At 39.4% G+C, this 27,745-nt stretch overlaps 1 protein-coding gene across 2 annotated transcripts in view; it reads left to right on the forward strand.

Annotated features, from left to right (window-relative positions):
- Nucleotides 1-27,745, forward strand: part of LOC126293329 (probable mitochondrial glutathione transporter SLC25A40) — a 79,684-nt gene that overhangs the window by 19,844 nt on the left and 32,095 nt on the right. The window contains exons 6-7 of one of the 2 annotated variants that reach the window (XM_049986515.1): nt 8,077-8,158; nt 15,748-15,819. In XM_049986515.1, coding sequence (XP_049842472.1) covers nt 8,077-8,158; nt 15,748-15,819 — 154 coding nt within the window. The remainder of the gene's footprint in view (nt 1-8,076; nt 8,159-15,747; nt 15,820-27,745) is intronic. The other variant, XM_049986517.1, reaches the window with a different exon arrangement.

Here is a 27,745-nt window from a genome sequence, read left to right on the forward strand (position 1 = left end):
GACTGCTGCTCCTCTGCAGTTTGTGCTGGAAATGAGTGCTCATCTGTTTCTTCAACTGTTGTTGTTGTTTTTGTTGTCGTTGTCTTCAATCCAGAGACTGGTTTGATGCAGCTGTCATACTACTCTATCCTGTGCAAGCTTCTTCATCTCCCAGTACTTACTGCAACCTATATCCATCTGAATATGCTTAGTGTATTCATCTCTTGGTCTCCCGCTATGATTTTTACCCTGCATGCTGCCCTCCAATACTAAATTGAGATTCCTTGATGCCTCAGAACATGTTCCACAAACTGATCATTTCTTCTACTCAGGTTGTGCCACAAATTTATCTTCTTTCCAATTTTATTCATTACCTCCTCATTAGTTAGGTGATTGATCCATCTAATCTTCAGCATTCTTCTGTAGCACCACATTTCAAAAACTTCTATTCTCTTCTTGTCTAAACTATTTATTGTCCATGTTTCACTTCCATATGTGGCTATACTCCATACAAATACTTTCAGAAAAGACTTCCTGACACTTAAATCTATACTTGATGTTAACAAATATCTCTTCTTCAGAAATGCTTTCCTTGCCGTTGCCAGTCTGCATTTTATATCTTCTTTACTTCGACCATCATCAGTTATTTTGCTCCCCAGATAGCAAAACTCATCTATTACTTTGTCTCATTTCCTATCTCTGACAGAATTAAAATGTCAATGGCAAATGTCAAAGTTTTTATTTCTTCTCCATGGATTTTAATTCCTACTCTGAATTTTTCTTTTGTTACCTTTACTGCTTGCTCAATATAGAGATTGAATAACATCGGAGATAGGCTACAACCCTGTCTCACTACCTTTCAACATTTCTACAGAATCCAAACTGATCTTCCCCGAGGTCAGCTTCTACCAGTTTTTCCGTTCATCTCTAAAGAATTCGTGTTGGTATTTTCCTGCTGTGACTTATTAAACTGCTAGTTTGGTAATTTTCACATGTCAACACCTGCTTTCTTTGGGATTGGAATTATTATATTCTTCTTGAAGTCTGAGGGTATTTCTCGTGTCTCATACATCCTGCTTACCAGATGGTAGAGTTTTGTCAGGGCTGGCTCTCCCAAGGTTGTCAGTAGTTCTAATGGAATGTTGTCTACTCCCGGGGCCTTGTTTCGACTTAGGTCTTTCAGTGCTCTGTCAAACTCTTCACGCAGTATCGTATCTCCCATTTCATCTTCATCTGCGTCCTCTTCTATTTCCAGAATATTGTCCTCAAGTAAATCACCCTTGTATAGACCCCCTATAAACTCCTTCCACCTTTCTGCTTTCCCTTCTTTGCTTAGAACTGGGTTTGCATCGAAGCTCCTGATATTCATACAAGTGGTTCTTTTTTCTCCAAAGGTCTCTTTACTTTTCCTGTTGGCAATATCTATCTTACCCCTAATGATATATGCCTCTATATCCTTACATTTGTACTTACTCCAATTCTCCTGGTGCCTTACAATCATTGCAGAATCTGTACCCAACTGAGGAGAGGGTCCAGCTTATATATGACCAACTGTACTTGCTCCAACGGCGGGGTAAGGAGGTGTCCTCCTGCTGGGTGCCTGGTCATGTAGGAATATGGGGCAATGAACAGGCCGATCGGGCTGCCAAGGAGGCCTGCAGAGAGCAGCATGTGACCCAGTGTCCTATTCCCTTGCAGTCTGTCATTTCTGCACTCCACAAGAAATGCATGGAGTTGTGGGAGGAAGAATGGCTGGCGGTGACGGCCAATAAACTGTGGTTGGTGAAGTAAACAACTCGGGCGTGGTGTTCCTCCTGCCGGTTGCTCAGGCGGGAAGAAGTGATGCTCACGCGTCTTCGTATTGGGCACTGTCCTCTCACACATAGCTTTCTATTATGGCAGCAGGATCCCCTGTTTTGTGATGCTTGTGGTGTGCACATTTCTGTCTGGCACATTTTAACAGACTGCATTTTATACCGCGATGCAAGGGCAGAAGCACAAGTTGATGGGGATCAGCCCTGTGTTTTAGCTAATGATACGGGTGTGTTTAGAATTTTAAAGTTTTGTGATGTGTCTGGACTCTGGCCTAAACTTTTAGGCTGGAGGTTTTAGTGTATTGCAAAGTGGCTGGCTCCTTCCTTTTTCCTGTGTGGTCAGCCAGCCACTTCCATCTGCTATATTGTTTTAGCTCCCTCTACCACTTTCTTCCTGTATTGTCCGTGTTTTACTGCTGACGGCATGCTTCGTCCCACGCTTCAGTGTGGGTAGGCACATATTTTTCCAAGCTTGTTACATGTGTTTTACGTTCTGCTTTATCTTATTGTTCTGAGTATTTTCTTGACACCCGCCTCAATCTGTTACTGAGCTGGTACTTAAGACCTTGCCGTCGTGCGCCCACACAACCCTCTCCATCCATCCATCCATCCCTCAGTAATGGTGTATTTCCTGACCTTTTGAAAATTACTGAAATTATACCAGTGCATAAAAAGGGATTAAAAACTGACACTAGAAACTAAGGGCCAATATCATTAACCTCAGAACTAGGCAAATTGTTAGAGAGTAATACTAAATCAAATTGAATCATATTTCACCAAACACAAATCTGTTAAACAACCTACAACATGGATTCAGAAAAGGGAGATCTACTACAACAGCAGTAGCATCTTTTATACATGAAATATTAAATAAGCTGGACAAAAGTGACAAGGTAATAAATAGGCGCTTTCCTAGATATGAGTAAAGCCCTTGATACTGTGTATCATACCATTCTTCTGTGTAAGCTAGAAGAGTATGAGTTGAGAGGACTAGCCTTGAAATTACTTACCTCCTATTTGAAAGACAGTGTGTATATGCTAACTTATAAAAGTAATGAGCAGTTCCTAACAACTAAATCAACCTTCAGGACACTTCAATGTGGCGTTCCTCAAGGAAGCATACTAGGGCCTTTTCTGTTCCTCGTATATGTAAATAACTTATTTGAACCCAAGAATTGCATAGTTATAAGCTATGCCGATGACATATCCTTCATCAGCTGTGGCAGTGATATGCAGTCTGCAGCTAACAGTACTGAGATCAGTTTCAGTACTCAGTCCGCAAACCTTCATTGGCAACGGACCAGAGCCAACATAGAATGGGAGCAATTTTCTTCAATGCACTACCCTGTGAACTCAAGAAAGCAAATCTAAATATGATAAAGAGTAGACTGAAGCAATTATTAATAGAGAAGTGTTGTTACTCTATAGAGGACTTCAAGTTGTAGTGCCATCTTGGAAAACAGTAATATAGACAATGTCTCCGATCTATCAATGGTATGAAAGAATGTAATTATTCACTGTATTATGTGTACTGTACTAATAGAAATATAAGCTAAATTGTGTTACACTATCGAGGAATCTACTTGTAGTGCCCTTTTGAAAAATAGTGTGTACAGACATGTCTGCTCTATATGATGTTATGAAAGAATATAAATATTTTACTGTATATGTGTAATGTAAGCTAAATTTTCCCAACAATGTCCGAAAACTTTTCGTTATATGCACAGAAAATAAATAAATAGTTAAACCCGGTGCAAAATTCTACCATATGGCTTCCTCCTCCATTCATTACCCCCATTCCATATTCATTCACTACTTTTCCTTCTCTTCCTTTTCCTACTATCGAATTCCAGTCACCCATGACTATTAAACTTTCGTCTCCCTACACTATCTGAATAATTAATTTTATCTCATCATACATTTCATCAATCTCTTCATCTGTGGAGTTAGTTGGCATATAAACTTGTGCTACTGTGGTAGGCGTGGGCTACGTGTCTATCTTTGCTACAATAATGCATTCACTATGCTGTTGTTAGTAACTTACCTGCACTCCTATTTTTTTATTCATCATTAAACCAACTCCTGCAGTACCCCTATTTGATTTTGTAATTATAATCTTGTATTCACCTGGCCAGAAGTCGTGTTCATGCTGCCACCAAACTTCACTAATTCCCACTATATCTAACTATACCTATCCATTTCCCTTTTTAAATTTTCTAACCTGCCTGCCCGATTAAGGGATCTGACATTCCACACTCCGATATGTAGAATGCCAGTTTTCTTTCTCCTGATAACGACACACTCCTGAGTAGTCCCCACCTGGAGATCCAAATGGGGGACTATTTTACCTACGGAATATTTTACCCGAGAGGACACCATCATCATTTAACCACACAGTAAAGCTGCATGCCCTCGGGAAAAATGACAGCTGTAGTTTCCTCTTGCTTTCAGCCGTTCGCAGTCCCAGCACAGCAAGGCCGTTTTGTTTAGTGTTACAATGCCAGATCAGTCAATCATCCAGAATGTTGCCCTGCAACTACTGAAAAGGCCACTGCCTCTCTTCTACATCTACATGTACATGGATACTCTGCAAATCACATTTAAGTGCATGGCAGAAGTTTATTCATAAGTTCATAGTATTTTTCCAAATGAGCAACAAGGCCTTGGTCGGAGAGAAGAGAGAGTGCACACGCAGGCGTGCTGCGCGCGCGCCCACTCACACACGCCCACTCACACGCGCCCACTCACGCGCGCCCACTCACGCGCGCCCACTCACGCGCGCCCACTCACGCGCGCCCACTCACGCGCGCCCACTCACGCGCGCCCACTCACGCGCGCCCACTCACGCGCGCCCACTCACGCGCGCCCACTCACGCGCGCCCACTCACGCGCGCCCACTCACGCGCGCCCACTCACGCGCGCCCACTCACGCGCGCCCACTCACGCGCGCCCACTCACGCGCGCCCACTCACGCGCGCCCACTCACGCGCGCCCACTCACGCGCGCCCACTCACGCGCGCCCACTCACGCGCGCCCACTCACGCGCGCCCACTCACGCGCGCCCACTCACGCGCGCCCACCCCACGCGCGCCCACTCACACGACTGCAGTCTCTGGATACTGAGAAGTATGGCATTCTACTTCACTATTTACAACAGTCTGCCAGTGCTGGAGTAATTTTTTGATTCTGCGACTGTGGAAATTGTGTGGCTCTGAGATGAATAACTCATTGAGACTCATCATGGATGCATTTTCATCAGGAAAACAAGTGCGTTCAAGGTTATTTGATACAGAGCAGAAAAGATGAAAATCTGAGGGCACAAGATAGGGCGAATAAGGTGACTGTGGAATAGCTTCCCAGCCAACTCCTGTGTAGTGCTTTTTGTCAGTGTATCAATATGTGGCTGGGACTTATCACGGATTAGCATCACTTCACGAAGTCTTCTTGGTCATTCTTCTCTGATTAAGTCGCGTGGCATCTCAGTAGTAGACAGTAAATGACAGTAGTGATGGTTACACGTCAGGGAGCAGTTGGTAGTACACCACACCACTGCTGTTCCACCAGGAGTATAACATTAATGTAGGTTGATTCTTACAAAGAAGAAGACAGCAACCAACCACTATTAATATTGCTATTTATTTAAGTAAATAGCGCCGTAACCAGTTTCGAACTGACAAGTTCATCATCAGATGGCTGTTCACATGATTTGCAAGATACACTTTACATAATCGTCAGTTTTTGATTTTTATTCTTCCACTGTGGCACCATCGAAATCTTTGTGTCAACTTCACATGTGGCAAATACATGTGTGTGTGTGTGTGTGTGTGTGTGTGGGGGGGGGGGGGGGTCACTTTGCACAATATGGTGATTTGAAAATTGTATAAGTGCTGCATATAGTTTGGAATATTTGAAAAATACAATCCTGCAATTTCGCAACAAGATCGTGTGGGATTTTTAATGGCACCACACATCGAGAATATTTTGGCACAGTGTGAGAATAAAATTCGAAAACTGATGATTCTGTAAAGTGTATCTAGCTAATCATGTGAACAGCTGTCTGATAATGAACTTGTCAGTTTGAAACTGGTTATTTACTTAAATAAATAGCAATATTAATAGCGGCTGATTGCTGTCTGATTCTTGGTAAGAATCAACCTACATTAATTGTACACAGCCGTGGTCTCACTATGTCAGTTTTAGTCAAAATAGCAGTATAACATTATCTTTTATGTATGCACAAAGGTCTTTGTGTGGGGAGTTGCTGCTTTTTTTATACTCAACCATTCCTTTCTATTCCCTATGTTAGCATTTCTTGTCACCAGTAAGGATACAGCATAGGAATAATCAGTGTTCTTCAGGAGCAGAGATGTACATGTGGTCACTGATATTTATGATTTTGTCTTAGACCATGCAGACCTGTACTGCCTGTGTTTGAACCATCCCCATTGCACACAAATGTCACACCATAGTGGAATGTTCACAGTTCATCATGTTTGCCAATTCTCGAGTACACTGAAGTGGATCATTGTGGATTAATGTGTTTAAATGATCTTCATCTCAACCCCGTAGATATTACTGAATGTAGAGTGTAACTAATGTCAAAACAATCCTCCTTACAACAGGAAAATCATTTTCCTTGCCATTCTCTGTCAAATGGCATTAAGCCCTTATATGGAGCAAATGTTTCTAGCTACCTCCACTGCTATCACACCTCTATTGAACTCAAACAGAAGAATATGTTGGAAATGTTTTGATTTCTCCCCTTGATTCCATTTTCTAGCATCCACAACTCCACTCACTATCTCCAGACGACAAAATGATAATATGTGAACTCAGATAGCTTCAGGTAAATACAAATAAATATTACATTTGATAAATAAACCCATAACAGCTGGAATACCAGTGTGCGAAACAAAAACACTGTAAACCTATGCACCAACCTAATATAAAAATGTCGGGGCATTATTCGAATAAAATACCGTATACTGTTTTTTTTTTTATAGTACTGCACAGGTACCAAGTGCGTCTTTTCTATGTCAATGTTTAATTCAGTCAATTTATAGCTATTTCAGTGCTACTCCTTCCCACTCTCTCCCTCACTTACACACGTACTGCCATCATGTGCCCTAATTTTCCACAGCTCGAAAGATATCTGTGTGATGTCAGTTCACAAGTTGTATTTGTGAAACACCTCCTAATGACAGTCGGCATGATATTTTATGGTTTATTATTGTGGTTTATGGGTAAAAGCCAGATCTGGGGAATTTACAAAGCATTTGTGTAAAAGAGTGAATGGGAAGGCGTAGGACGTAGGACAAGGTTGGTCACTGACTAAGTATAAAAGCGAAGGAGAGATTATGGACAATAGGCAAAGGGTAAATTGAGTTTTATACCGAATTATTGTACACTAGGTATATAGTATAAGAATATGAGTGAAAATGTTATTTTCATCACTTTGGAAACAGCCATATTTTTGAGCACATGGAATTACCGATCTACCTACGTAACTCTTACGTAGTGCACTGTCACCTCTTGCTTTACTGGTCCTTACTATTGTATTGTTGCACCGTGTGAGTTTACAGTGAGTTATGTGCCAGTTACTTTGATTTGTGTTAGGATTTCTCTCTTGTACTGGGAAGTGGTCCTTTCAATGTCGAATACCAGAAAACCAATCTGTGTATAATGTCTCGGGTATTAGGATGACTTGCTAATCTCTCTGTGTCATCCTACTATCTGTTCTTCTCCAAGCTCTCCCTCTTTCCTCGCTGAGGTAGAAACTAACAGTACCAAAAGCTGGGAATAATTTCTCACTTTCAGAATATCACCCCTTGATAATAAGCACCAGCCAGCCATTCTCTCTTTTTGAGGATACCTTAATGCCTTTCTGAGCTGATTTTATGTGCTTTGTGCAAATTCTCATATGTTTTAGGTATCTTTATCTATTTTGCATCACAGTGTATTAGGCATTTGTATAACAATTACTGTAAATCACAATTTTTGCTGTTAAACCAACCTTTTCCTTCAGCATGATGATAGTGTGTAAATTGAAAGTGGTAATTTAATATAAGTTTACAAATGAGTGAAAAAGTACAAGAAATGAATACCACATTTGTTAACATTTTTACTTATATTCTGGAACAGTGTCTGATATTGTTTTAGCTGTAGTGACGTATTACCTGTTAATGCTAACAGTACAACTCTGCTAGTTACAATGATATCACTGCTTCAAAGAGGAGACATCAAATTGGCTAATACTCGTATGCAATGACTTATCTTCTTTTAGATTGCTGCCATTGTAACGAACCCGTTTGACGTGGTGAAGACGCACCAGCAGATTGATGTCGGTGAAAAGGAAATCTACTCAGGTAAGACGTTTGACTGCCACATCTTTTTTTATGTAAGTACCATCACCGAGGTCAAACTGAAAATTTTTACTCGGCCAATTTGAAGGTTTGAGCCATATTGTTTGGAATTACATGTGCCATATTTTATGTTTGTAGTTATTTATTGTAGTGCTACCAGCCATAACTCATCTTTTGCTCAATGTAATGGTTGTTGTGCAATTTTTCATCTTCCCATCTACTGTGTCTTGCTCAAACATTTTGCATGCCATTTAATTTCTTGTTTATTTCATTTGGGATGTAGCTTCCTTGTGCACAAATTCCCTCGTAAATATTTTGTGTAGTATCCATTCCTTTACTTTAACAGATTCAGTATTGTTCTGTCCCCTTTCTATACTGAACATTCCTTTCTCCACACTTTTTATGAGCCGTACAAAGAACAGATAACTATATTGTGGAGTTCTGATTTATGTCCATCTCCTACTGTCTGAGTAAATGTGGGGCTATCTTTCGCAGTACATAACTGAATTCTGGAAGAAGTTAAAAGAAAGTTCAGGCAGGATTTCTGACACACAAATATGTCTGGTGTTCAACACCTCTTTCATACAGTGTCGACACTAGTTTGACAACAATATAGAAAGGAAAGGGTGTTACTCACTACATAGTGGACATATTGAGTCACAGCCAGACACAGCGAGAAAGAATGATAAAAATATTTCGGCCTTTGGATTAAGTCCTTCAGAAGTAGAAAACGCGCGCGCGCACGCACACACAGTCTCTGGGGTGCTAATGCCCATCTACACCGTTGTTGGGCCTTAGTACCCAGAGACAGTGGCCGTGTATGCATGAGTTTTTGTTGTGAGAATATATGATAGTTTTGTACTTTTGAAGAAAGACTTCATCCAAAAGCTGAAATATTTCTAGTATACTTTTTCATCGTGCACATCTGTGACTCCATACCTCTGCTGTGTGGTGAGTAAAAACCAGCTGTTTCCATATTACTGTTATTTTGTCATGGGCTTCCCATTGTTTGTGATCTGCTTGACAATTTTTAAACTCTTCCCCCACAGATAGCCTTTTAGTTGCCCACTCTGACATGCATTATCACTAAAGTCAGTTCTTTTTATCCAGTGTTGGTACTACTGGCTCATGTGAGTGGAAGACCATCTGTGATAGATGCCATACTTTGGCAGTTTAGGAGAAATGGCATGTGGAGATCTTGTTGGCTCCAGTTATTTCTCCTCTACACTTTCTAGGGACCATGTACACAATTTCGTGATGATGGCATTGCTTGACAAATAGCATTTCCTTAATTATGCCTTCAGTATTTGATATTGTCTGTTTTGCCGCTTCCATTATTGTTTTTTTTGGTATGATGTCAAGTGTACTGTGTCGCAATTGTGTGTTGATAACCAATTAACATACCCTCACTGTGACACCAGAAGAGAGTGCCTCATTGAAAACTGCAGAAATAAGGGCAACTAAAGTAGTTCACCAGAAAACCGAAATGAGAAGTGATGTGTAATCGCAGTTTTTGGAACTGGCGGCCATTTTATGGGAATTGAAGTGACCAGAAAAGTGTGCTGCTGGTTGTGGTTTCCCGTTCACTGCCAATATGCTCGAGGTGATTTACTCAGTGTGCTTTAGTTTGTCGATATTGTGTAAAATAACAATTAGTGTAATATTGATTTAACCACAGAAGGTGTAAGGAGTCCAGAAGACCAACGTCTGTATCGTGTCATTTTTAAATAACAGTCCCCACCTAGGTTTCTACTTGTCTAGCTCTACGATTCATACACGGACATTTCTGCACATCACCTCAAGAAAGAGACCCATTATGTTATCGGTCTGGCAAATACAAGACAGAAGAATGGTGCGTAGGTCGAGACGGCGTGTCCGTCATTCAGGAAAGTGTTTGTCAATTATGTGGCAAATGGCTAACATAAAAGATTGAATGTTTTTGTGTTGTCAAATTCCTCTCAATTCTTGCAAGAGTATCTTGTATACATTTAATTGTAGTTACTACTGAAGGAATGATGAAATCTAGAAATTAGTATTTTCGTAATTAGAATTTTGGGGCCAAGGTGTTCCAGGTAAATTGTGGGATGGTCTATTGTCTACAGTAGGTTACAATTGCCTCTTCATTCCATTCCGAAAGTGAAATTTGCACATTGTACAAACAGCCTCCCCCCATTTGGCACCAGTTGTCTAATTCTTGTATTAGAAAGTCCCAAATATCATTAAAACTGTTGTGAAGATGTTACAGTTAATCTATCTTCTGGTTGTATACACATTTTCTCTAGATCTATATTCCATAGCTCATAGTGAAATTCGAAAATTGTAGTTGAACTTTCAAAATTAGTTAATGTTTGTACATTGGAAGAAAATTTGTATTCATATTTCCAAAAATGCGGTTGGGGAGTTGGGGTAGGGAGTAAAAGCTTAAGAGACTGTTCAGCCCTGGCCCAGGGGGAAGCCCAGTCAGAACATCGGCTCTTGGACAATGTGGAACACAGTACACAAGGCACAATAAAGGGGTGTCGAATTTGAGTCCAAATTTAAAGTGGCCACACAACCGTCCAGTAGTGTTGCTGCCCTTTTGATGAGGGCCCTGCCTCGCAGGGAGTAACAGCTCGTCCTGCCTCCTGTACTGTCTCTTCTCTCTTGTGACTCACATTTTTATTTTTACCTTTAATTTATGATCATTTAGTTCCCCTCCTATGTGGAAATGACACAAGGTCTTCAGAACTCATTAAAAGAGGAAATTGAAGTAATAAAATGTTGAGCTTTGAAATGACAAAATTATAGTAGAAATGTAAATAATAATAATAATAATATAATAATAATAATAATAATAAGGCCCGTGGAGGCCCGGGAAAACAATAGGCCTCCGGTATGTTCTGCCAGTCATAAAAGGCGACGAAAAGAACAAACCACTAATAGGGCTCACCCCTATTTTAGTGTGATTAGTTGGTTCAGGACACAACTAAAGAAGCCTCGGACAAGCGCCGTCATGGTCGGGGACGACGCTTGAACCCTATGCCCGCCCACAATGGTAACGACACTGCTAGCCAACTGGAAAATGATTTAAATCCAAATAGGTGTTTTGCAGGATATTCTTCCTGCAGCCACCCTAGAAGGAAAACAAAGACAGAGGATGAGATGGTCAGATTAAGTTAATCGACACCTCATGTTCTGTTATTACCAAGCAACAAACCTAGGAACCAACACAACTGGATACAGATCACAAGTATACACAACATTTATTACCAGATACCCAGAATTAAAATTTTTAACAGAACAATGACTAGCTGATCAGATCCATATAATAATCAAAAATTACAGGATGCCCCAGTCAGAATTAGAAAACATCAAACAACAAGTACAACAAATACTGGAACAAAATAATGTGCAATCAGAAGAAGAAGAAAATACAGTAATAGACTCAAACATCCCAGAGCAAACAAACAAAGAACTACACACATCAATTAAACAATCAGAGGAAAACAAAATCTTAAGACTGCCACCGGAACAAGTACAAATAGAACACGAAGTGACACACATGTTAGATATAGAAGAAAAATTTCAACTGACATATATAGAAGACAAAGACACCAATACAGACATTAGACCATTCTTGCATAGACCGCCAAATAACCCACAAGTCGAAACATCAATAAAAACTATCAACACAATCGTTCACAACAAAATAAATGAAAACACAACTATGGAAGAGTTACAACTTCTGGTTTATATAGGAGCACTCACTACACTAAATATACACACTAGGCAGAGATCAGAACCAACCAACACACAGAAGAAACCCACAAAACCAGCATGGCAACACAGGCTACAGATCAGAATAGAAAAACTGAGAAAAGACATTGGACAGCTAACACAATTTATAAGACATCAAATGTCAGAAAAAAACGAAAAAGGTTAGGTAAAATCTCACAACAAGAAGCGATAGAGCAATTAGGTGAAAAGAAGCAGAAATTACAAGCATTGGCTAAACGACTTAGAAAATACAAAAATAGTGAAAATAGAAGGAAACAAAACCAAACATTCAACACAAACCAAAAGAAATTTTACCAGACAATAGATAACACACACATTAAAATAGACAATCCACCAAACATAACAGACATGGAACACTTCTGGAGCAACATATGGTCAAACCCAGTACAACATAACAGGCATGCACGGTGGAAAGAAGCAGAAACAGACACATACAAGATGATACCACAAATGCCTGAAGTGATAATTTTGCAACATGAAGTCATCAAAGCAATTAATTCTACTCACAATTGGAAAGCCCCTGGAAAAGATAAAATAGCAAATTCCTGGCGAAAGAAGTTCACCTCAACACATTCACATCTAACTAAATTATTTAACAGTTACATTGCAGACACATACACATTCCATGATACACTTACACATGGAATAACTTATACGAAACCTAAAGATCAAGCGCACACAGCAAACCCAGCTAAATACCGCCCCATAACATGCCTACCAACAATATACAAAATATTAACTTCAGTCATTACACAGAAATTAATGACACATACAACACAGAACAAAATTATAAATGAAGAACAAAAAGGCTGTTGCAAAGGAGCACGAGGATGTAAAGAACAACTGATAATAGATGCAGAGGTGACATATCAAGCTAAAACTAAACAAAGGTCGCTACACTACGCATACATTGATTACCAAAAAGCTTTTGATAGTGTACCCCACTCATGGTTACTACAAATATTGGAACTATACAAAGTAGATCCTAAATTGATACAGTTCCTAAACATAGTAATGAAAAATTGGAAAACCACACTTAATATCCAAACAAATTCAAATATCACATCACAGCCAATACAGATTAAGCGTGGAATATACCAAGGAGACTAATTAAGTCCTTTCTGGTTCTGCCTTGCTCTGAAACCACTATCCAACATGCTAAATAATACAAATTATGGATACAATATTACTGGAACATACCCACACAAAATCACACATTTGCTATACATGGATGATCTAAAACTACTGGCAGCAACAACTCAACCAATTACTAAAGATAACAGAAGTATTCAGCAATGATATAAATATGGCTTTTGGAACAGACAAATGTAAGAAAAATAGCATAGTCAAGGGAAAACACACTAAACAAGAAGATCACTTATTGGATAACCACAACGACTGCATAGAAGCGGTGGGAAAACAGATGCCTAAAATATCTAGGGTACAGACCAAAAATAGGAATAGATAATACAAATATTAAAGAAGAACTAAAAGAAAAATATAGACAAAGACTAACAAAAATACTGAAAACAGAGTTGACAGCAAGAAACAAGACAAAAGCTATAAATACTTATGCTATACCAATATTGACCTACTCATTTGGAGTAACACAGACCTAGAAGCACTCAATACACTTACACGATCACAATGCCACAAATATAGAATACATCTCATACATTCAGCAACAGAAAGATTCACATTAAGCAGAAAGGAAGGAGGAAGGGGATTTACCGACATAAAAAACCTACATTATGGACAGGTAGACAATTTAAGAAAATTCTTTCTAGAACGAGCAGAAACTAGCAAAATACACAAAGCAATCACTCATATAAATACATCGGCTACACCACTGCAATATCATAACCACTTCTACAACCTTTTAGATCACATAACATCAACAGATACGAAGAAAGTAAATTGGAAAAAGAAATGCAGGTGATGGCAGTGAGGAATATGCTAACGAATTTAAGTTATCTAACACAGCCACACATCGATCAAGACGCATCCAACACATGACTAAGAAAAGGCAATATATACAGTGAGACGGAAGGATTCATGATTGCAATACAGGATCAAACAATAAACACCATATATTACAGCAAGCATATTATTAAAGATCCTCATACCACAACAGATAAATGCAGACTTTGCAAACAACAAATAGAAACAGTAGATCACATCACAAGCGGATGTACAATACTAGCAAATACAGAATACCCCAGAAGACATGACAGTGTAGCAAAAATAATACATCAACAGCTTGCTTTACAACATAAACTTATAAAACAACACGTACCCACATACAAGTATGCACCACAAAATGTACTGGAGAATTATGAATACAAATTATACTGGAACAGAACCATTATAACAGATAAACCACCACCACATAAAAAACCTGACCAATAAAAAGAAGAAATTAACATAACTTTTCGAAATATCCATACCCAATACAACAAATATACAAAAGAAAACAGAAAAAAATTGAAAAATACATCCAGCGCCCGAGGAAGTCAAGGATATGTGGTATCAGGATAAAGTTGACATTATACCAATTATACTATCAACTACAGAAGTCATACCACACAATATCCACCAGTACATCAATGCAATACAGCTACATCCAAACTTACATATACAACTACAGAAATCCGTAATTATTGATACATGTTCAATTACCCGAAAGTTCCTAAATGCAATATAACATATACCGTACAGTTAAAAGGAAGTCACCCTTGACACGCTTGTTCAAGTTCCGCGTCACTTTCCACTTTTGACCAGACATAACGTCTGAGATAAGAAAAAATAATAGTAATAGTAATAATAATATGAGCATACAATATAATACCTTACACCATTTATCTGAACTCAATAGAGGCTGAACATAGGTGAAGGTGGTGTCCTTGGTCTCTTGGTAAGAACCATCCCAGAATCTGCCTTGCATGACATTGAAAACAGTGGCAAAACCAAATTGTGCTATTGGGTCTGTACGCATTGCAGATTGGACAGTTTCTTATACCTGTCTCTCCATCTCAGTGACTTAAAACTACTGTAACTCAATCGAGTGGACAGGACATACTCCTATTCATAGTTATTTGATTCTATCCCATTCACTTCAGTGAACTCAACTTGTGTAAAGTAATTTAATATTTCTATGAAGACAAAAGTTGGTTTTCCGAGAGAGTGGTAGACCCTCTCTTGGAATCAGAGTGGAAGAGAGACACACACCATATGACCTCTGTTTTACACGTTTCCTGTCCTTATTTCCCTTCTCCTGCTACAAATTGTAAGAACACTTCAGAAAGTTCTAGATTCACTCCTCCCCCTTTATGTGATTCTGCTGCGTTTGCTCCGTTCGTTCCCATTTCTGCAGTTTGAGAGGCCCGATTCTCCAGTGTCACGTCACGTTCTAATTTGTGTTGTGTCGAGCACCTCCACAACTGTGGCTGTTACAAAGTGGCATGAGTGTTTGCTGTCTGCTACATCTGTTTTCACTGTTATGTAATGCACACAGTTTCCCTCACTTTCATTCCGACACGCGACTATCGCCCGACTTCCTCAGTTCCTAAATACCTCGTTACCTTCACTGAGAGGTCTACTAGAAGTAGCGCGCACAAATCGGCCCGTCGCAGAGGTCAGAAAGTCGAGAAAAATGAAGTTTGGCACACCTTTACTGCACAGTCGGTGCTGCAGTCTGTAAGCGGGTACCGAGTGTGTGCTGCTTCCGGTGGACCCCTCCTCCCCTCCCGCCCCCTACTCCCACCTCCCAGTTTCCCCGCCGCTAATCTGAAGTGTTGGCCGTCGCTTATGTGCAGGCAAGAGGAAGCCCGGCGGCCCGTGGTCAGTTGTGGCCAACGCCATGGCGGGCTCTCTCCGTCACAGCAAAGGTGCGTACCTCTCATTCTAACACTACACGTCATCTTGTGACATTTTGTTCCTAATGGATTTTGTTTCCTTGTGTTACTGTCGTAACGGTGAGTACCTGCAAAATATTTTCTACTGTTAATTGATATGTGTAAGAAGATATGTTGTGAGGGTGCACAAAAATATTTCAAAATACTGCTGTTTTCCTCAAGTAACTGGTCCACTGATACATGGCTGAAATTCGTTAGCATATTCCTCACTGCCATCACCTGCATTGACACTACACTTAGACTTGCAAGTTTATGAATCCCCCTCCCCCTGTTTTTCATGGGAGGCATGTTTGTGTAGCTACATCAGTTGCTGACAAAAGCTTCGTTGCTACCAGTTTTGACCTATATGTGGATTATGTGCAAAACATTTATTGTGTAATTGTTATGCAATTATGAACAAAACAGACAATGATACGAGTAGTAAATTATTTAAAAAAATTAATAATTTTACAGATTCATATAATTTATCAGTATGTACATATTGGTTTAAAAATTCATTAGAGCATTTTGCTTTCTAATCCATTACATATACGGGATGTTTATAAATGAATATCAGTGTTTTAACTCTTTATAATATTTATTACATTAAATTTACAGTTATAAATGATATGTCAAATGAAAGAGCAACTCAAACAGTTTTACGAAGAACCTTATAAATGTTCAATGTGGGCACCATTTGTCACACAGCACACATCAAGTCTATAGCGGAGTCCTTCCCAAACATTGATAAGTGTGTCTTCAGTGATTGTAGCAACAGCTGCTTCAATCCGGTTTCATTATTCAGGGATGCGATTTTTTTCCTTTGGGGATTCATCAAGCATCGTGTGTACGTGCCTTCGCTACCAGCAGACATCCCTGAATTAAGAAACCAGATTGAAGCAGCTTTTGCTATAATCACTGAAGACACACTTATCAACATTTGGGAAGAACTCGGCTATAGACCTGATGTGTGCCGTGTGACAAATGGTGCTCACATTGAACATTTATAATGTTCTTGGTAAAACTGTTTGAGTTGCTCTTTCATTTGACATACCATTTGTAACTGTAAGTTTAATGTAATAAATGTTATAAAGCATTAAAACCTCAATATTCACTTATAAACACCCTGTAGTTGTGTTAATATTGAGTTAAATGGGTGAGCATCTCTGTTACACACATCAAAGTTGTGCATCACCCTGATTCCCAGAACTCCTGAAGATAGACATTGAATGTGGATATTGTATCGCAGACACAGTCCCTTTGACTGTTCAGAGATGTCACTATACCCACCTGAAGATGTAAACAACCATGCATGAGCAGCATGTTTGTGTTGATCTCTATTCCAATTTTCTGTACAGGTTCCGGATCTCTCGGAACCGAGGTGATGCAAAACTTTTTTTGATGTGTGTTTTACACATCACTAATAATCACTCACTGTCTGGACACATCTTGTCTTTCATTGCACACAATGGCAAATACCTCTCTCGTCAGGCCTGCTTATACTATTCTTAATATGCTCACGTCACAACTCTTCTGAAAACTTATTTACTGCTACTGCTACTGCTGCTGCTGCTGCTGCTGCTGTTGCTTCTTCCACCACCACCACCACCACCACTACTACTACTACTACTACTACTACTACTACTACTACTACTGTTATTGTGTTAATACCAATGCAAGCTACTGAATTCACTATCAGTTTTCGTCTTTAACTAGCCGAAAATTGAGAACTAAACTGCAGTTCCCTGTAGGCAATAGCTCCAGTTAACTATTAGAAAAAGATAATATTGCATAAGAAAAGACTGACTTGTATATTTAAGAAATGGTTACAGAAAGACAGTAGACAAATTCGATTTGTATGAGGTAGAGGGGTCATTGTAGTAGTCACTTGGGTGGTGGACACAGCTGTTCACATATTGTCAGTGGTTATTGAGCTCAATATAAGTGAAGTTTAATAGTGAATCTGAAGAACAGTAGCCTGTAGTGAGGTAAATAGGTGTTTCAACTATGCAGGAATGAAGTTTTTGCCAAGGTCGCACTGTTGGCATATTAAGAATGGCTTCAGAAGGTCTTATGACAGGCTTTTTTTTTGCCACTGTGAGCAACAGAGGTACAGATGTCTCCAGGTAGTGAAGAGTGCATTAGTGACATGTAATAACAACACTGGTGCTCACCTATTTAATCCAATATTAAGGCAACTACATGTAATGCATTAGGAGAGATGATATGATGATTTTTTCGGCTACTAAGTACATACTGATACATCCCAGGAATTTGTAGGATTTTTAATTTTTTTACTGTTTAGTCCTGATATTATTGGCTGCATTGTTTGTAATTACCATGTGTCAGAAGATAATCTAGACCAGGGATCTCTAAGCTACGGCCTGCGGGCTGACACCAGCCCGCAAACACCATCGATCCGGCCCGCAGTGACGGGTCATATGTGCCCCTGTCTGGCCCACCGTTATTTTCTTTTATTGCAGTTGAACCTTGCTTATTGAGCACCTCTCATAAAGAGTAATTTACAGAACGAGTAGAAGAAACTGAATCACTTAACGAACGATTTTTCATGTAAAGAGTCGGTTTAGTGGTCCCCCCCCCCCCCTTCAGTCTGTAATAACAATTTCAAAAACCAACACTTGGCCTGGATCACTCTCTTTACCCATTATGAATGAACAAACAATCGTGCATTGTCCTATTGACTAACACTCTGTAAAGTAGAAGCCATATCTAATCAGCTGTACTGAATGCAATGTGCCTCAAACCGCAATTATCACCACTGCTCAGGCTTTCGCAGCAGTGTTGCAAATTTTCCACAAAGATGTTGCAAGATCTTTTCTTCGCCTGCGTGTGTTAACTCTTTTCCTTGCAATATCTGTTCATGAATTCCAGTTCTGATTTTTTGTCATTAACTAACTCAAATTCATTAAATGTGCCTGTAAAACAGTAGCTATGTGTGCTATGAATTTAATTAATAATCATGCTATGCCTCTCTTTTGACAGCTTTTGAAGCATGGGCATAAACAAATATCTCTTGACAACTTTCTTCTAAAATAGACTGTACTGTATTATGAATAAAAAATTACAATATTGTGTTATAAATCTGTTTGAATACCTGTTTCTTTGGAATGGAATGTATTGATCTAAGTTTTCTCACAGAGATAAGTAGTATAAAAATGGGAAAAAAGCTATGTGCAAACTTATGCAACTGATCAAACTGTGTGAGTGAAAGACTCGTATAAAGTTCCAGCAATGATGAATTAAATATTTATCTTTACAAAACAACCATTTCAATTTGAAGGTCATGTGCAAGAGTTTCTAAATTGGTGTTCAAAGGATTTTGAAAAATTTTGATATCAATAGCAATTTTAGAATCTGAAAAATGAGGCTCAAAAATGACTTTTAAAGCACTCAAAGTTTCAGTTGCAAAATCTACAAAAAACGGAGTTTCTTGTTGCTGACTGAATGATTGGCATGTATTACAATGCATGAGACATTTTTTGTTCATTGGGACTGAAACAAAACAATTTTTTGCCAAAAGGATTTAATATAAGTGTATAAAACAGGCAGGAGCCAGTTTGTTTCTTGTAAATTTAAATTGAGGTTGTTCATATGTTTAGTTAAATCTGTACAAAATAACAACTTCCATAACCACTCATTGTTTTGTAATTCAGTCAGAGGACGATTCCTTTCGTTCAAGAAAATTTTGATAGTTGTTAAGAGTTCAAAATATCATGTTGGAGCTTTTCTGCAGCTTAGCCAGTGTACTGCTGTATAATATGGTAAGTCATTCCTTCAGTCTCTTCAATAAACTTGCAGAATTAATGATGATTGAGAGCATGTAATCTTACATAGTTAAAAGCTGACGTGACTGACATTCAAACTTTTGACATATCCAGACATTTTTGACATTTTCTACTGCCTCTGACTTGAGAGCAACAGTACCTTTATTTGTTCCTCACATTCTTGCCATCATCAGTTGTGATACACCTCAAGTTTTTCCATTGAACATTGTTTACCTTAACAGCATTTTCATCTCACTTAAAAGTTTCTTCCTCTGTGGCCATGCCGTGAATACTGTGAATGTCAAGCAGCTCTTCATATACTTAATGAGTCTGTTATTCCTCAAATCAAAATGAACACTTCTGGAGTATCTGAAACGTCTTCTGACTCATCCAGAGCCAAAGAGAATGGCTCTAAGTGTTGAGTTTTCTCAGACAGTCAAGTTAATATATTTCAGCAGTATCATTTACTCTTCAAGCCACAGTATTTGCTGACAAGCTGAGGTTTTCAAGTAAACTACTTTTTCCTGGTCACACCTCTTCAACTGCTGCAATCATGCAGTCCTTCCCAATTTGCTGTAAGTAGATGTTTTTACATACTTTGCTGTTGAGTGAGCCATGCGGAAACTAGCAGAACTTGTTGCTTCTTGCTCAGCATTTACTCAGATGCTGTTCAAAGATGTGTGTGTTTGTAATCATTGACTTCTATAGAATTTGAATTAAGTTTGAGAATGCTTAGCCTTGTAATGATGTTTCATATTGTATTGTTTGAGAACTGATATAGTTTCATTGAAATTATACAGATTGTGTTATTAGTTGACTCAGTCAAAAAATATTGATGCCCCATTGCTTTTTAAAATTTCTGCACTCACTTTCTATCCTCCTTTACTTTTCCATATTTGTACAAACCTACACAAGGGACGTAACTGCAAATCAAAATGATGCCAATTAATAGTATTAAGAGCAAGGGTTCTGAGTAAAGAATTGTACGGGCTTTGTCTTTAAGGCAATTTTAATTAAACTAGATACTCACTGTTAAACACACTGTATGTCGACTAAGAAACTTTTGTCACACTACATATTAGTCCCAGTATATTTTGCGCTTCAGATCACACATGTTGCCTCTACCCACAAGATAGTGTTGCACTACTGCACTTCTCTACTTTCCCAAAGACATTAATACTAAAATTTAGCATTGTCAGAAATAGTTGTAATAATACATAAAGCTCAGCACACACATCAGCTGTTACTGCAGCAATGAAATGATCTGGACACTCACCTGTAGGCAACAACAGAAATTGCAGAGTTGAGTCCGCCCCTGCTCCCTGTGTTATAGATATCTCGCTCTGTGTCTAGTCCCGAAAAAAAAAAAATGCGCGTATTCTGACACTGCAGTATGTTAGTATGCTGTCCAACTTTTCTCTAACTGTGCAAGCGGTGACCACGAGGAACTGAGAGATAACCTCTATGACTGCTGCGTGGCAAGCAGTGTCAGCATGAGAAGATATCGCACAGTGCTTTCATTATGTTCTGACCACTTGTTGTGACGTTAACGATAACGGAAGTAATGAGGTTTTGCAAAAGTGTGTTAAGACAGTCACGAGTGGTATGTATTTGTAGAAATGTATATGAAATTAAATTAAAGCCACATCTCAAGATAAAACAATAAGCAACTCTCTGCATAATGACCACTGCTGTGCCACTCGGTGTCAGTTTGTGGCAAGCATCACAAAAACTTCTGAATTGTACCAAGGATTTCTGAGCGGAACAAGGGTATATGGCTTCAAGAAAACTTAGGGCTAAAATATTTGGAGACTTCTGATCGAGACCAAAGCTGGTATCAACACCTAGAAAGTTTTTGTCAGCAGCTGACAGACCAGCTACACGAATATGTCTTTCACAAAAGTTAAGTTTCATTGAATTCCGCCAAATCCTTAATAGGGAACTGGGCACAGTTTTGTTTGTTGGAAAACATTTCCTATCAAATCACATTTCCTTCTAAGAGGTCAGAAGCAAAGAACTTGTGACTAAATTTCAAGAATAAGACAGACAGTGAAGACATTGAAGTCCCAACTGAAACCTTTTTTGCTGTATTCGGTACTCTGTCATTGTACAACTGCAAGTGAGGCTTTCGCAAGCTCTTCGCTCTACTTTGAGTTTTTAGTGTGGATAGGACCAGCAAAAACAAAGATTTATGCAACCTATGCAGGCACATTAAATATTGTTGCTGCCGTCAACATGGTTGTTATTATCTTCAGAAAAAGTTAAAAGTTAATTCAAATTGTAAAAATAGGTCAGTAGGCAGGACACGACAATGAGACGTAGAAGTTTGAACTGGAGACAATTGACGGACCCTTACCCCTTCGTGTTTGCTTCCCTGACTCTGAACACAGTAGGCTTCCGTACAGGTGAAGTAGCTCTCACTGGGCTAGAGGTGAAAATGTTCTACCAGAGAAGAGACAATAGAGGATTGATTAAAACCGGATGAAAGATTGATGGCAGCTTCCAATTTAAATTGATGTGGGTGAAGTGAGTATATGTGTAAATAGTATGACTTCACAAATGTGAAAGATTCTGTTTTTGGTTATGTCACGGTTAGTATAGTAGACAGAAACATGGAACAGTTGAGCCTTTCAATGTACACGTCCAGTGCCCCATTCTGCAGCTGCCGTTTACGTGCTGTCGTATGTGCAACGCTTGGGTTTTCCCACAGTGCAGTGGACATTTGTATGCGTCCTGAGCCACTGACCTCTCACTGCTGCGGACAAGTTACCTTTGGAAATAAAAAAGTTTCAAGTATTTATCATACAACTTGTGTGCCTCAACATGTGCTGCTATTTGCAGGGAACCTCATTTCGACGGCAGGAATCACTCGAGATATGACGATTATAAGAACCGCATGATACGCAATGCAGAAGGTTGCGAACAGATGTGTGGTGCACGAGTGTCAGACGAACATAAAAACCAGTAATGTGAGAACTAAATGAGATATGGTTCTGCTCTCAATTTTAAATAAAATTTCGATATCTCATCTGCATTTCATTCGTTGCAATGTACGAGGTTAAATCGACTGTACGTATAGTGTATGCAGTGTGTTTTCACCTCTGCAAACTTTTTAGTTTTTTGTGCAAAGTTTTATGTAATTTGATGCTGCACAGTAAGTATGATTGCATAATGAAAAGAAATTCATTCTTTTATCTAGTGAATGCATCGGACTGCAATATGTGTAAAATTCAAATCCTTCTCTCCAAATAGTTTTCAAAAAATTGGCTGATAATCATTTTGTATTGGCCAGAACGCCATCTCCCGGCACAGCCACTGGCATTTGGCAGGCAGTACAGGTGTAACAGAAGTCACCCTCAGCATGAAATGCAGAGAGCTGCCCTGTAGCAGGGAAAGTGTTAATCTCGTTTGAGAGGGAAGTGTGAAGAGGAAAATTGTGGAGTAATAACTGAGGTTTGAGTACAGAAAGCAGGTCCAAGTGTATGCAGTACTTGAAGAGAGATGGAGAGGTCGGCACGGGGCGGACTAATGTAGACAGCAGCATCGAGCTACTGGTGACTACAGTAACACCAGTTGGTATACTCTGTACAGATAAATTAAATATTGCTACAGACCGTAATATCCTGCAAAGAGTTCTGCGTGCACAGATACTTGGATCGTGTCAGGTTCCTTGTCCGTCTCCTACAAATCGAATGCAGTCAGCAAAGGACATTTCGATATTGTATTTTGAAAACCTGAAGGGAGGTTGGAAAGAATCTGTGTGCTTTTTATGGCTGTAGTTGAAAAACTGATCTGTCTCTACACTCTTGGAACAAACCTTATGTTGGTGCAATTGTTGATGAAAGTGAGAGCTCACTTGCTAGGGGCAAGCAGTTAGTTACATTTTCCATAGGTCACACGGGACACTTACATACAGCTAAATAAAAAAAAAGTTGTAAATCAGCATGCTGGCCATTTCAAGATTTTTTTTTTAAACAACTAATTATCTTTACTAAGGAATTTCTCAGTCGTATAGAAGTAGTTGTTTGAGAGAAACATCTTTGATCTACATTTGAAAACACCTCTGCTATCTGTCAGTCATTTTATTTCCACACGTAGATTGTCAGAGTTTTGTACCTGTTTATTTTACCCTGTTCATTCCAAAATTATATTCATTAAAGGGTAATGCAGATAATTTTTCCTTCTAGTTTTGTACTTGCAAATATCTTTATTACTCTGAAACTTAGATGGATTGTTAATGACAAGTCTCATTAGTGGATAAATATACTGAACTTGTGCTTAGTGTTCCCAGATGTGTAAAGAGATACGAGAAGACTTTCGTGTGTCAACTCCGTACGTAATTACTTTATTTTGTGCATTGAACACTTTTTGGCAAAGTGAGGAGTTACCCCAGAATATTATCCCATAAAATATCAATGAATGAAAATGTGCAAAATTTGTTAACTTGCCGAGTGTTAAATGTCCAAAGTTGGCAATTACTCTTATAGCAAAAGTAGCTGAGCCTAATTTTTTTAATAGGTCTACTATATGGGTTTTCCAGTTTAAGTGTTTATCATTATGTACAACTAAGAACTGGAGATTTTCTACCCTGTTTACTGGTTCATGATAGTATACTAAGGTCATAGGAGATGTGACATTTATGGCAGCACAAAACTGGATGAACTGTGTGTGGTAGCTTTTTTTAAAAGTTTAATGCTAGCCCATTTGTGCAAAATCATTCAGCAATTTTCACAAAAGCATGTATTACTATTTTCTCTGTCGATTTTTCAGAGCTCGGTTGTATAGAAATTCTTGTATCGTCTGCAAACAGTACTAATTCTGCCTTCTGATTCAAGTAAACTGACAAATCGTATCGGTAAAGTCACTTGATTGGGGTGAGTTAGTTTCATGGTCCATGAATAATTTGCGTGATAAGTTGTAGTAAGGTGTAAAGAGTCATTTTACATTCACATCAAAAATTAATTTGCAAGTATGGCTACATGGTGAACATGTATAAGTTCTTTTTTTTTTCCTCATAATTTTTTTTCCAATAAACCTACCACCTTTAACACATTGCAGTAACAGAAATTCTTCTACAGAATACGAGGTCAAGTTTTTTAGGAGAAATATACCCAGTTTGTTTTCAAATTTTATTTTGCTGACTGTCAGACACTTTATGTCACTAGATAAGATTTAAAAGTTTAGTTGCAGCATTGTGCATCCATTTTTGTGCTAAAGACAATCTGAACGCGAAGTAATGAACATCATTTTTCCTTCTAATATTGTAATTACATACATCATCGTCCCAGTGGATTATTTACAAGAAGCTTCACGAGGGTATGAATATACTGTGAAGCAGTAATTAGTATGCCTAACTCCTTCAACAACAATGTAGGAAAAAGACACGTTTGCTACTTACCATAAAGAAGACACCTCACGTTGCGGACAGGCACAATTAAGGCTCACATATAACTTTTGGCCGTGGCCTACATAAGTAAAACACACACACACACACACACACACACACACACACACAAAAGAAGCAAGTACACCTCGAGCACACACGACTGCCAACTGCAGCATCTCGGACTCATCAGTTGTCTCCAAGGTGATCAGGAGTGAGCATCACATATTATTCTTACAGCATATTTTCGAGCAATGAAGACTTTCTTTCTTAAAGATGAATTACCCCAGAATGTTATTTCACATGACATTGTTGAATGAAAATATTCAGAATATGTCAACTTCTGGATTTGTCTTTTCTTAGGATTTGAAGATACTCTAAGTGAAAAGGTGGCTGCATTAAGTTAGGATATCCAAAATGTACTTTTACAGTTTAAATTCTTATCAGTACAGATACCTAAGAGGCAAGATGGATGTTCTGTCTGACACACTTGCTCTGCCCTTGTTACACAGCACTGGTGTACTCGAACTGCCCTTGCGGCATCTCCATCGTATGTGTTTTTTGTTAAGTGTGTGCAATGGTTGATGTCAGAGGGACTATGGGATCAATGGATATGCTGTAGGGACAGTTTCCACCTACACAAATAACAAAATCTGTTGTTGGTAGGCAGGGTCAAGATGGCACAGTCTGTGAAGTAGCCATCAAAGTGAAGTACATCATGTTGGGAAGCCTGTTCAGTAACTGACTGGTGTCTGTCTCTTCCCCCACAGTTTCACAGTGGCCATTTATGTGGACAGACAGCTTATTAGCTATGATGTCCTCATAGAAAGCTGCACTGTGGTTGGAGCTTAGCTTGGAGATCACTTGACTGTTCTCACAGGTAGCCCTTCCTTTGATGGGGTAGGTGATGCTTGTGACCAGGCTGAAGCAGGTGGTAGTGGGAAGATGTATGGGACAGGCTTGCATCTAGGTCTGTTGCAGGGATTTGACTCAATAGCCAAAGGGTTTGGAGGAGGGGTGGAATAGGGACGGACAAGGGTATTGAGGAGATTTGGTGGGCGGCAGATAGCCACTGTGCCAAAATGCAGCCCTACATTGAATGCTTTTCCCGAACAAGAAGTAAGCTGGTCAGTGTTTGCAAGCAACTGTAAATCACTGTGACTGCTGTCAAAAATTGGCAGCTGCTACAAATCATTGTGTTTGAAGATCTCCCGAGAGCCGTATATCTGTGGTACCGGCAACAGAGGTACCTTAAGTCCTATCCTCTCCTGTGGATCCTGTTTCCTCTGCAGAAAGTACAGGATCTGTCATTACTTGTCGACTTGACTGCAAGTGGTGTGTCATTTGTAGATCTGTGTGTCCTGTACATGGTGGATGGGTACTAGGGACAACTCAGGGAGTTGTATCAATCCCTCTAACCAACAAGTTTGAGGTGCTGTCTGTCTCTGAAACAAACTGAATCAGTGGGACTCACTTCACGTGTTTTGGGGAAACCTGTTTCGTCCGGTGTCAGGAGGCAGCAAATGCAAAAAGGTAGGAGTCTATTAATCGTCAGCAGTTCAGAAGTATGGCAAATAATAGTAGCCCTTAGAGAAATGGCAGCGAGGGACGAGAAAAGATGCAGGTGCCCTCACTGTTTGTGCCTGGGAGACTCATTCAGCATATTGAAGAGGCTGTGCTGACAGCCGTCAAGGGAACGGGGTGCAACTAGTTGTAGACTGTGGCACACGTTGGAACAAATGATGGGTGTCTTCTGGGCTCCAAAGTCATACTTGGATCGTACCTGTGACTGGCAGAGAAGTTTGAGAAGACCATCTTTTCGCACAGAGTTTCAACAAGTTCACAATTCACAACATTGTCCACAGTACGGATTGTGGCCCATCGGTTGTGATTCAGATGGGAGGACCAAACCAGAGACTTCAAAAGTTCGATGACGAGCTAGGCTGTGACATTTGGGACGTGGACCGTAGGACTGAGAATTCCAGGGTGCCCCTAAATGGATCAGGTGTGCACTACACATCAGAGGCCGCTGCCCAGATAGCTGACTGTGTGTGGGGCGTACACAAGGTGGTGGTTGTTTTAAGGTTAGGCGACTCCATCAAATCCAGATAACGATAGTGGTAGGAAACTCAGAAGTATCAGTATAAGATAGAAAGAAATGTCTCCCACAAGTGAGAGCATTAAAATGCTAATGGTGAACTACCGAACCGTTCACAACAAAGTGCCAGAGTTTGAAGCACTCGTGAAAAGTAGTGAGGCTTACATAATACAAGGTACAGAAAGCTGGTTGAAACCTGAAATTGATAGCTCTGAGATTTTTGGGGAAAATGTAAATATATATTGAAGGAAGAGGTAAATGGGTAATGGAAGTGGTGTATTTGTCGCTCTAAATAACGAACTCAGATCCACAGAGGTAGAAATTAGCTGCATGTGAGATTGTTTGGAAAACAGTCAGTATCAGGGGTGGACATAAAATGATAATTGAATTTATCTCCTGGCAGACTCATCCCCTGATGTAACCAAAAACGTTATAGAAAAGCAGACTTCACTTGTATGTCCGCTTCTCAGTCATATTGTCATCATTGGAAGAGACTAATCATCCAACAATTAATTGGGAAAATGACAGTTTTGTTAGTGGTGGGCACGGTATGACTTCCTGCGAAACAATGCTAGATGCCTGAAAACTAGCTGGAATAGATAGTTAGGAAGCCAATTCATGATAGAGGTATGTTGGATCTAATGATAACAAATA

This window comes from Schistocerca gregaria, chromosome 10, assembly GCF_023897955.1.
Source record: "Schistocerca gregaria isolate iqSchGreg1 chromosome 10, iqSchGreg1.2, whole genome shotgun sequence".
Lineage (NCBI taxonomy): Eukaryota > Metazoa > Arthropoda > Insecta > Orthoptera > Acrididae > Schistocerca > Schistocerca gregaria.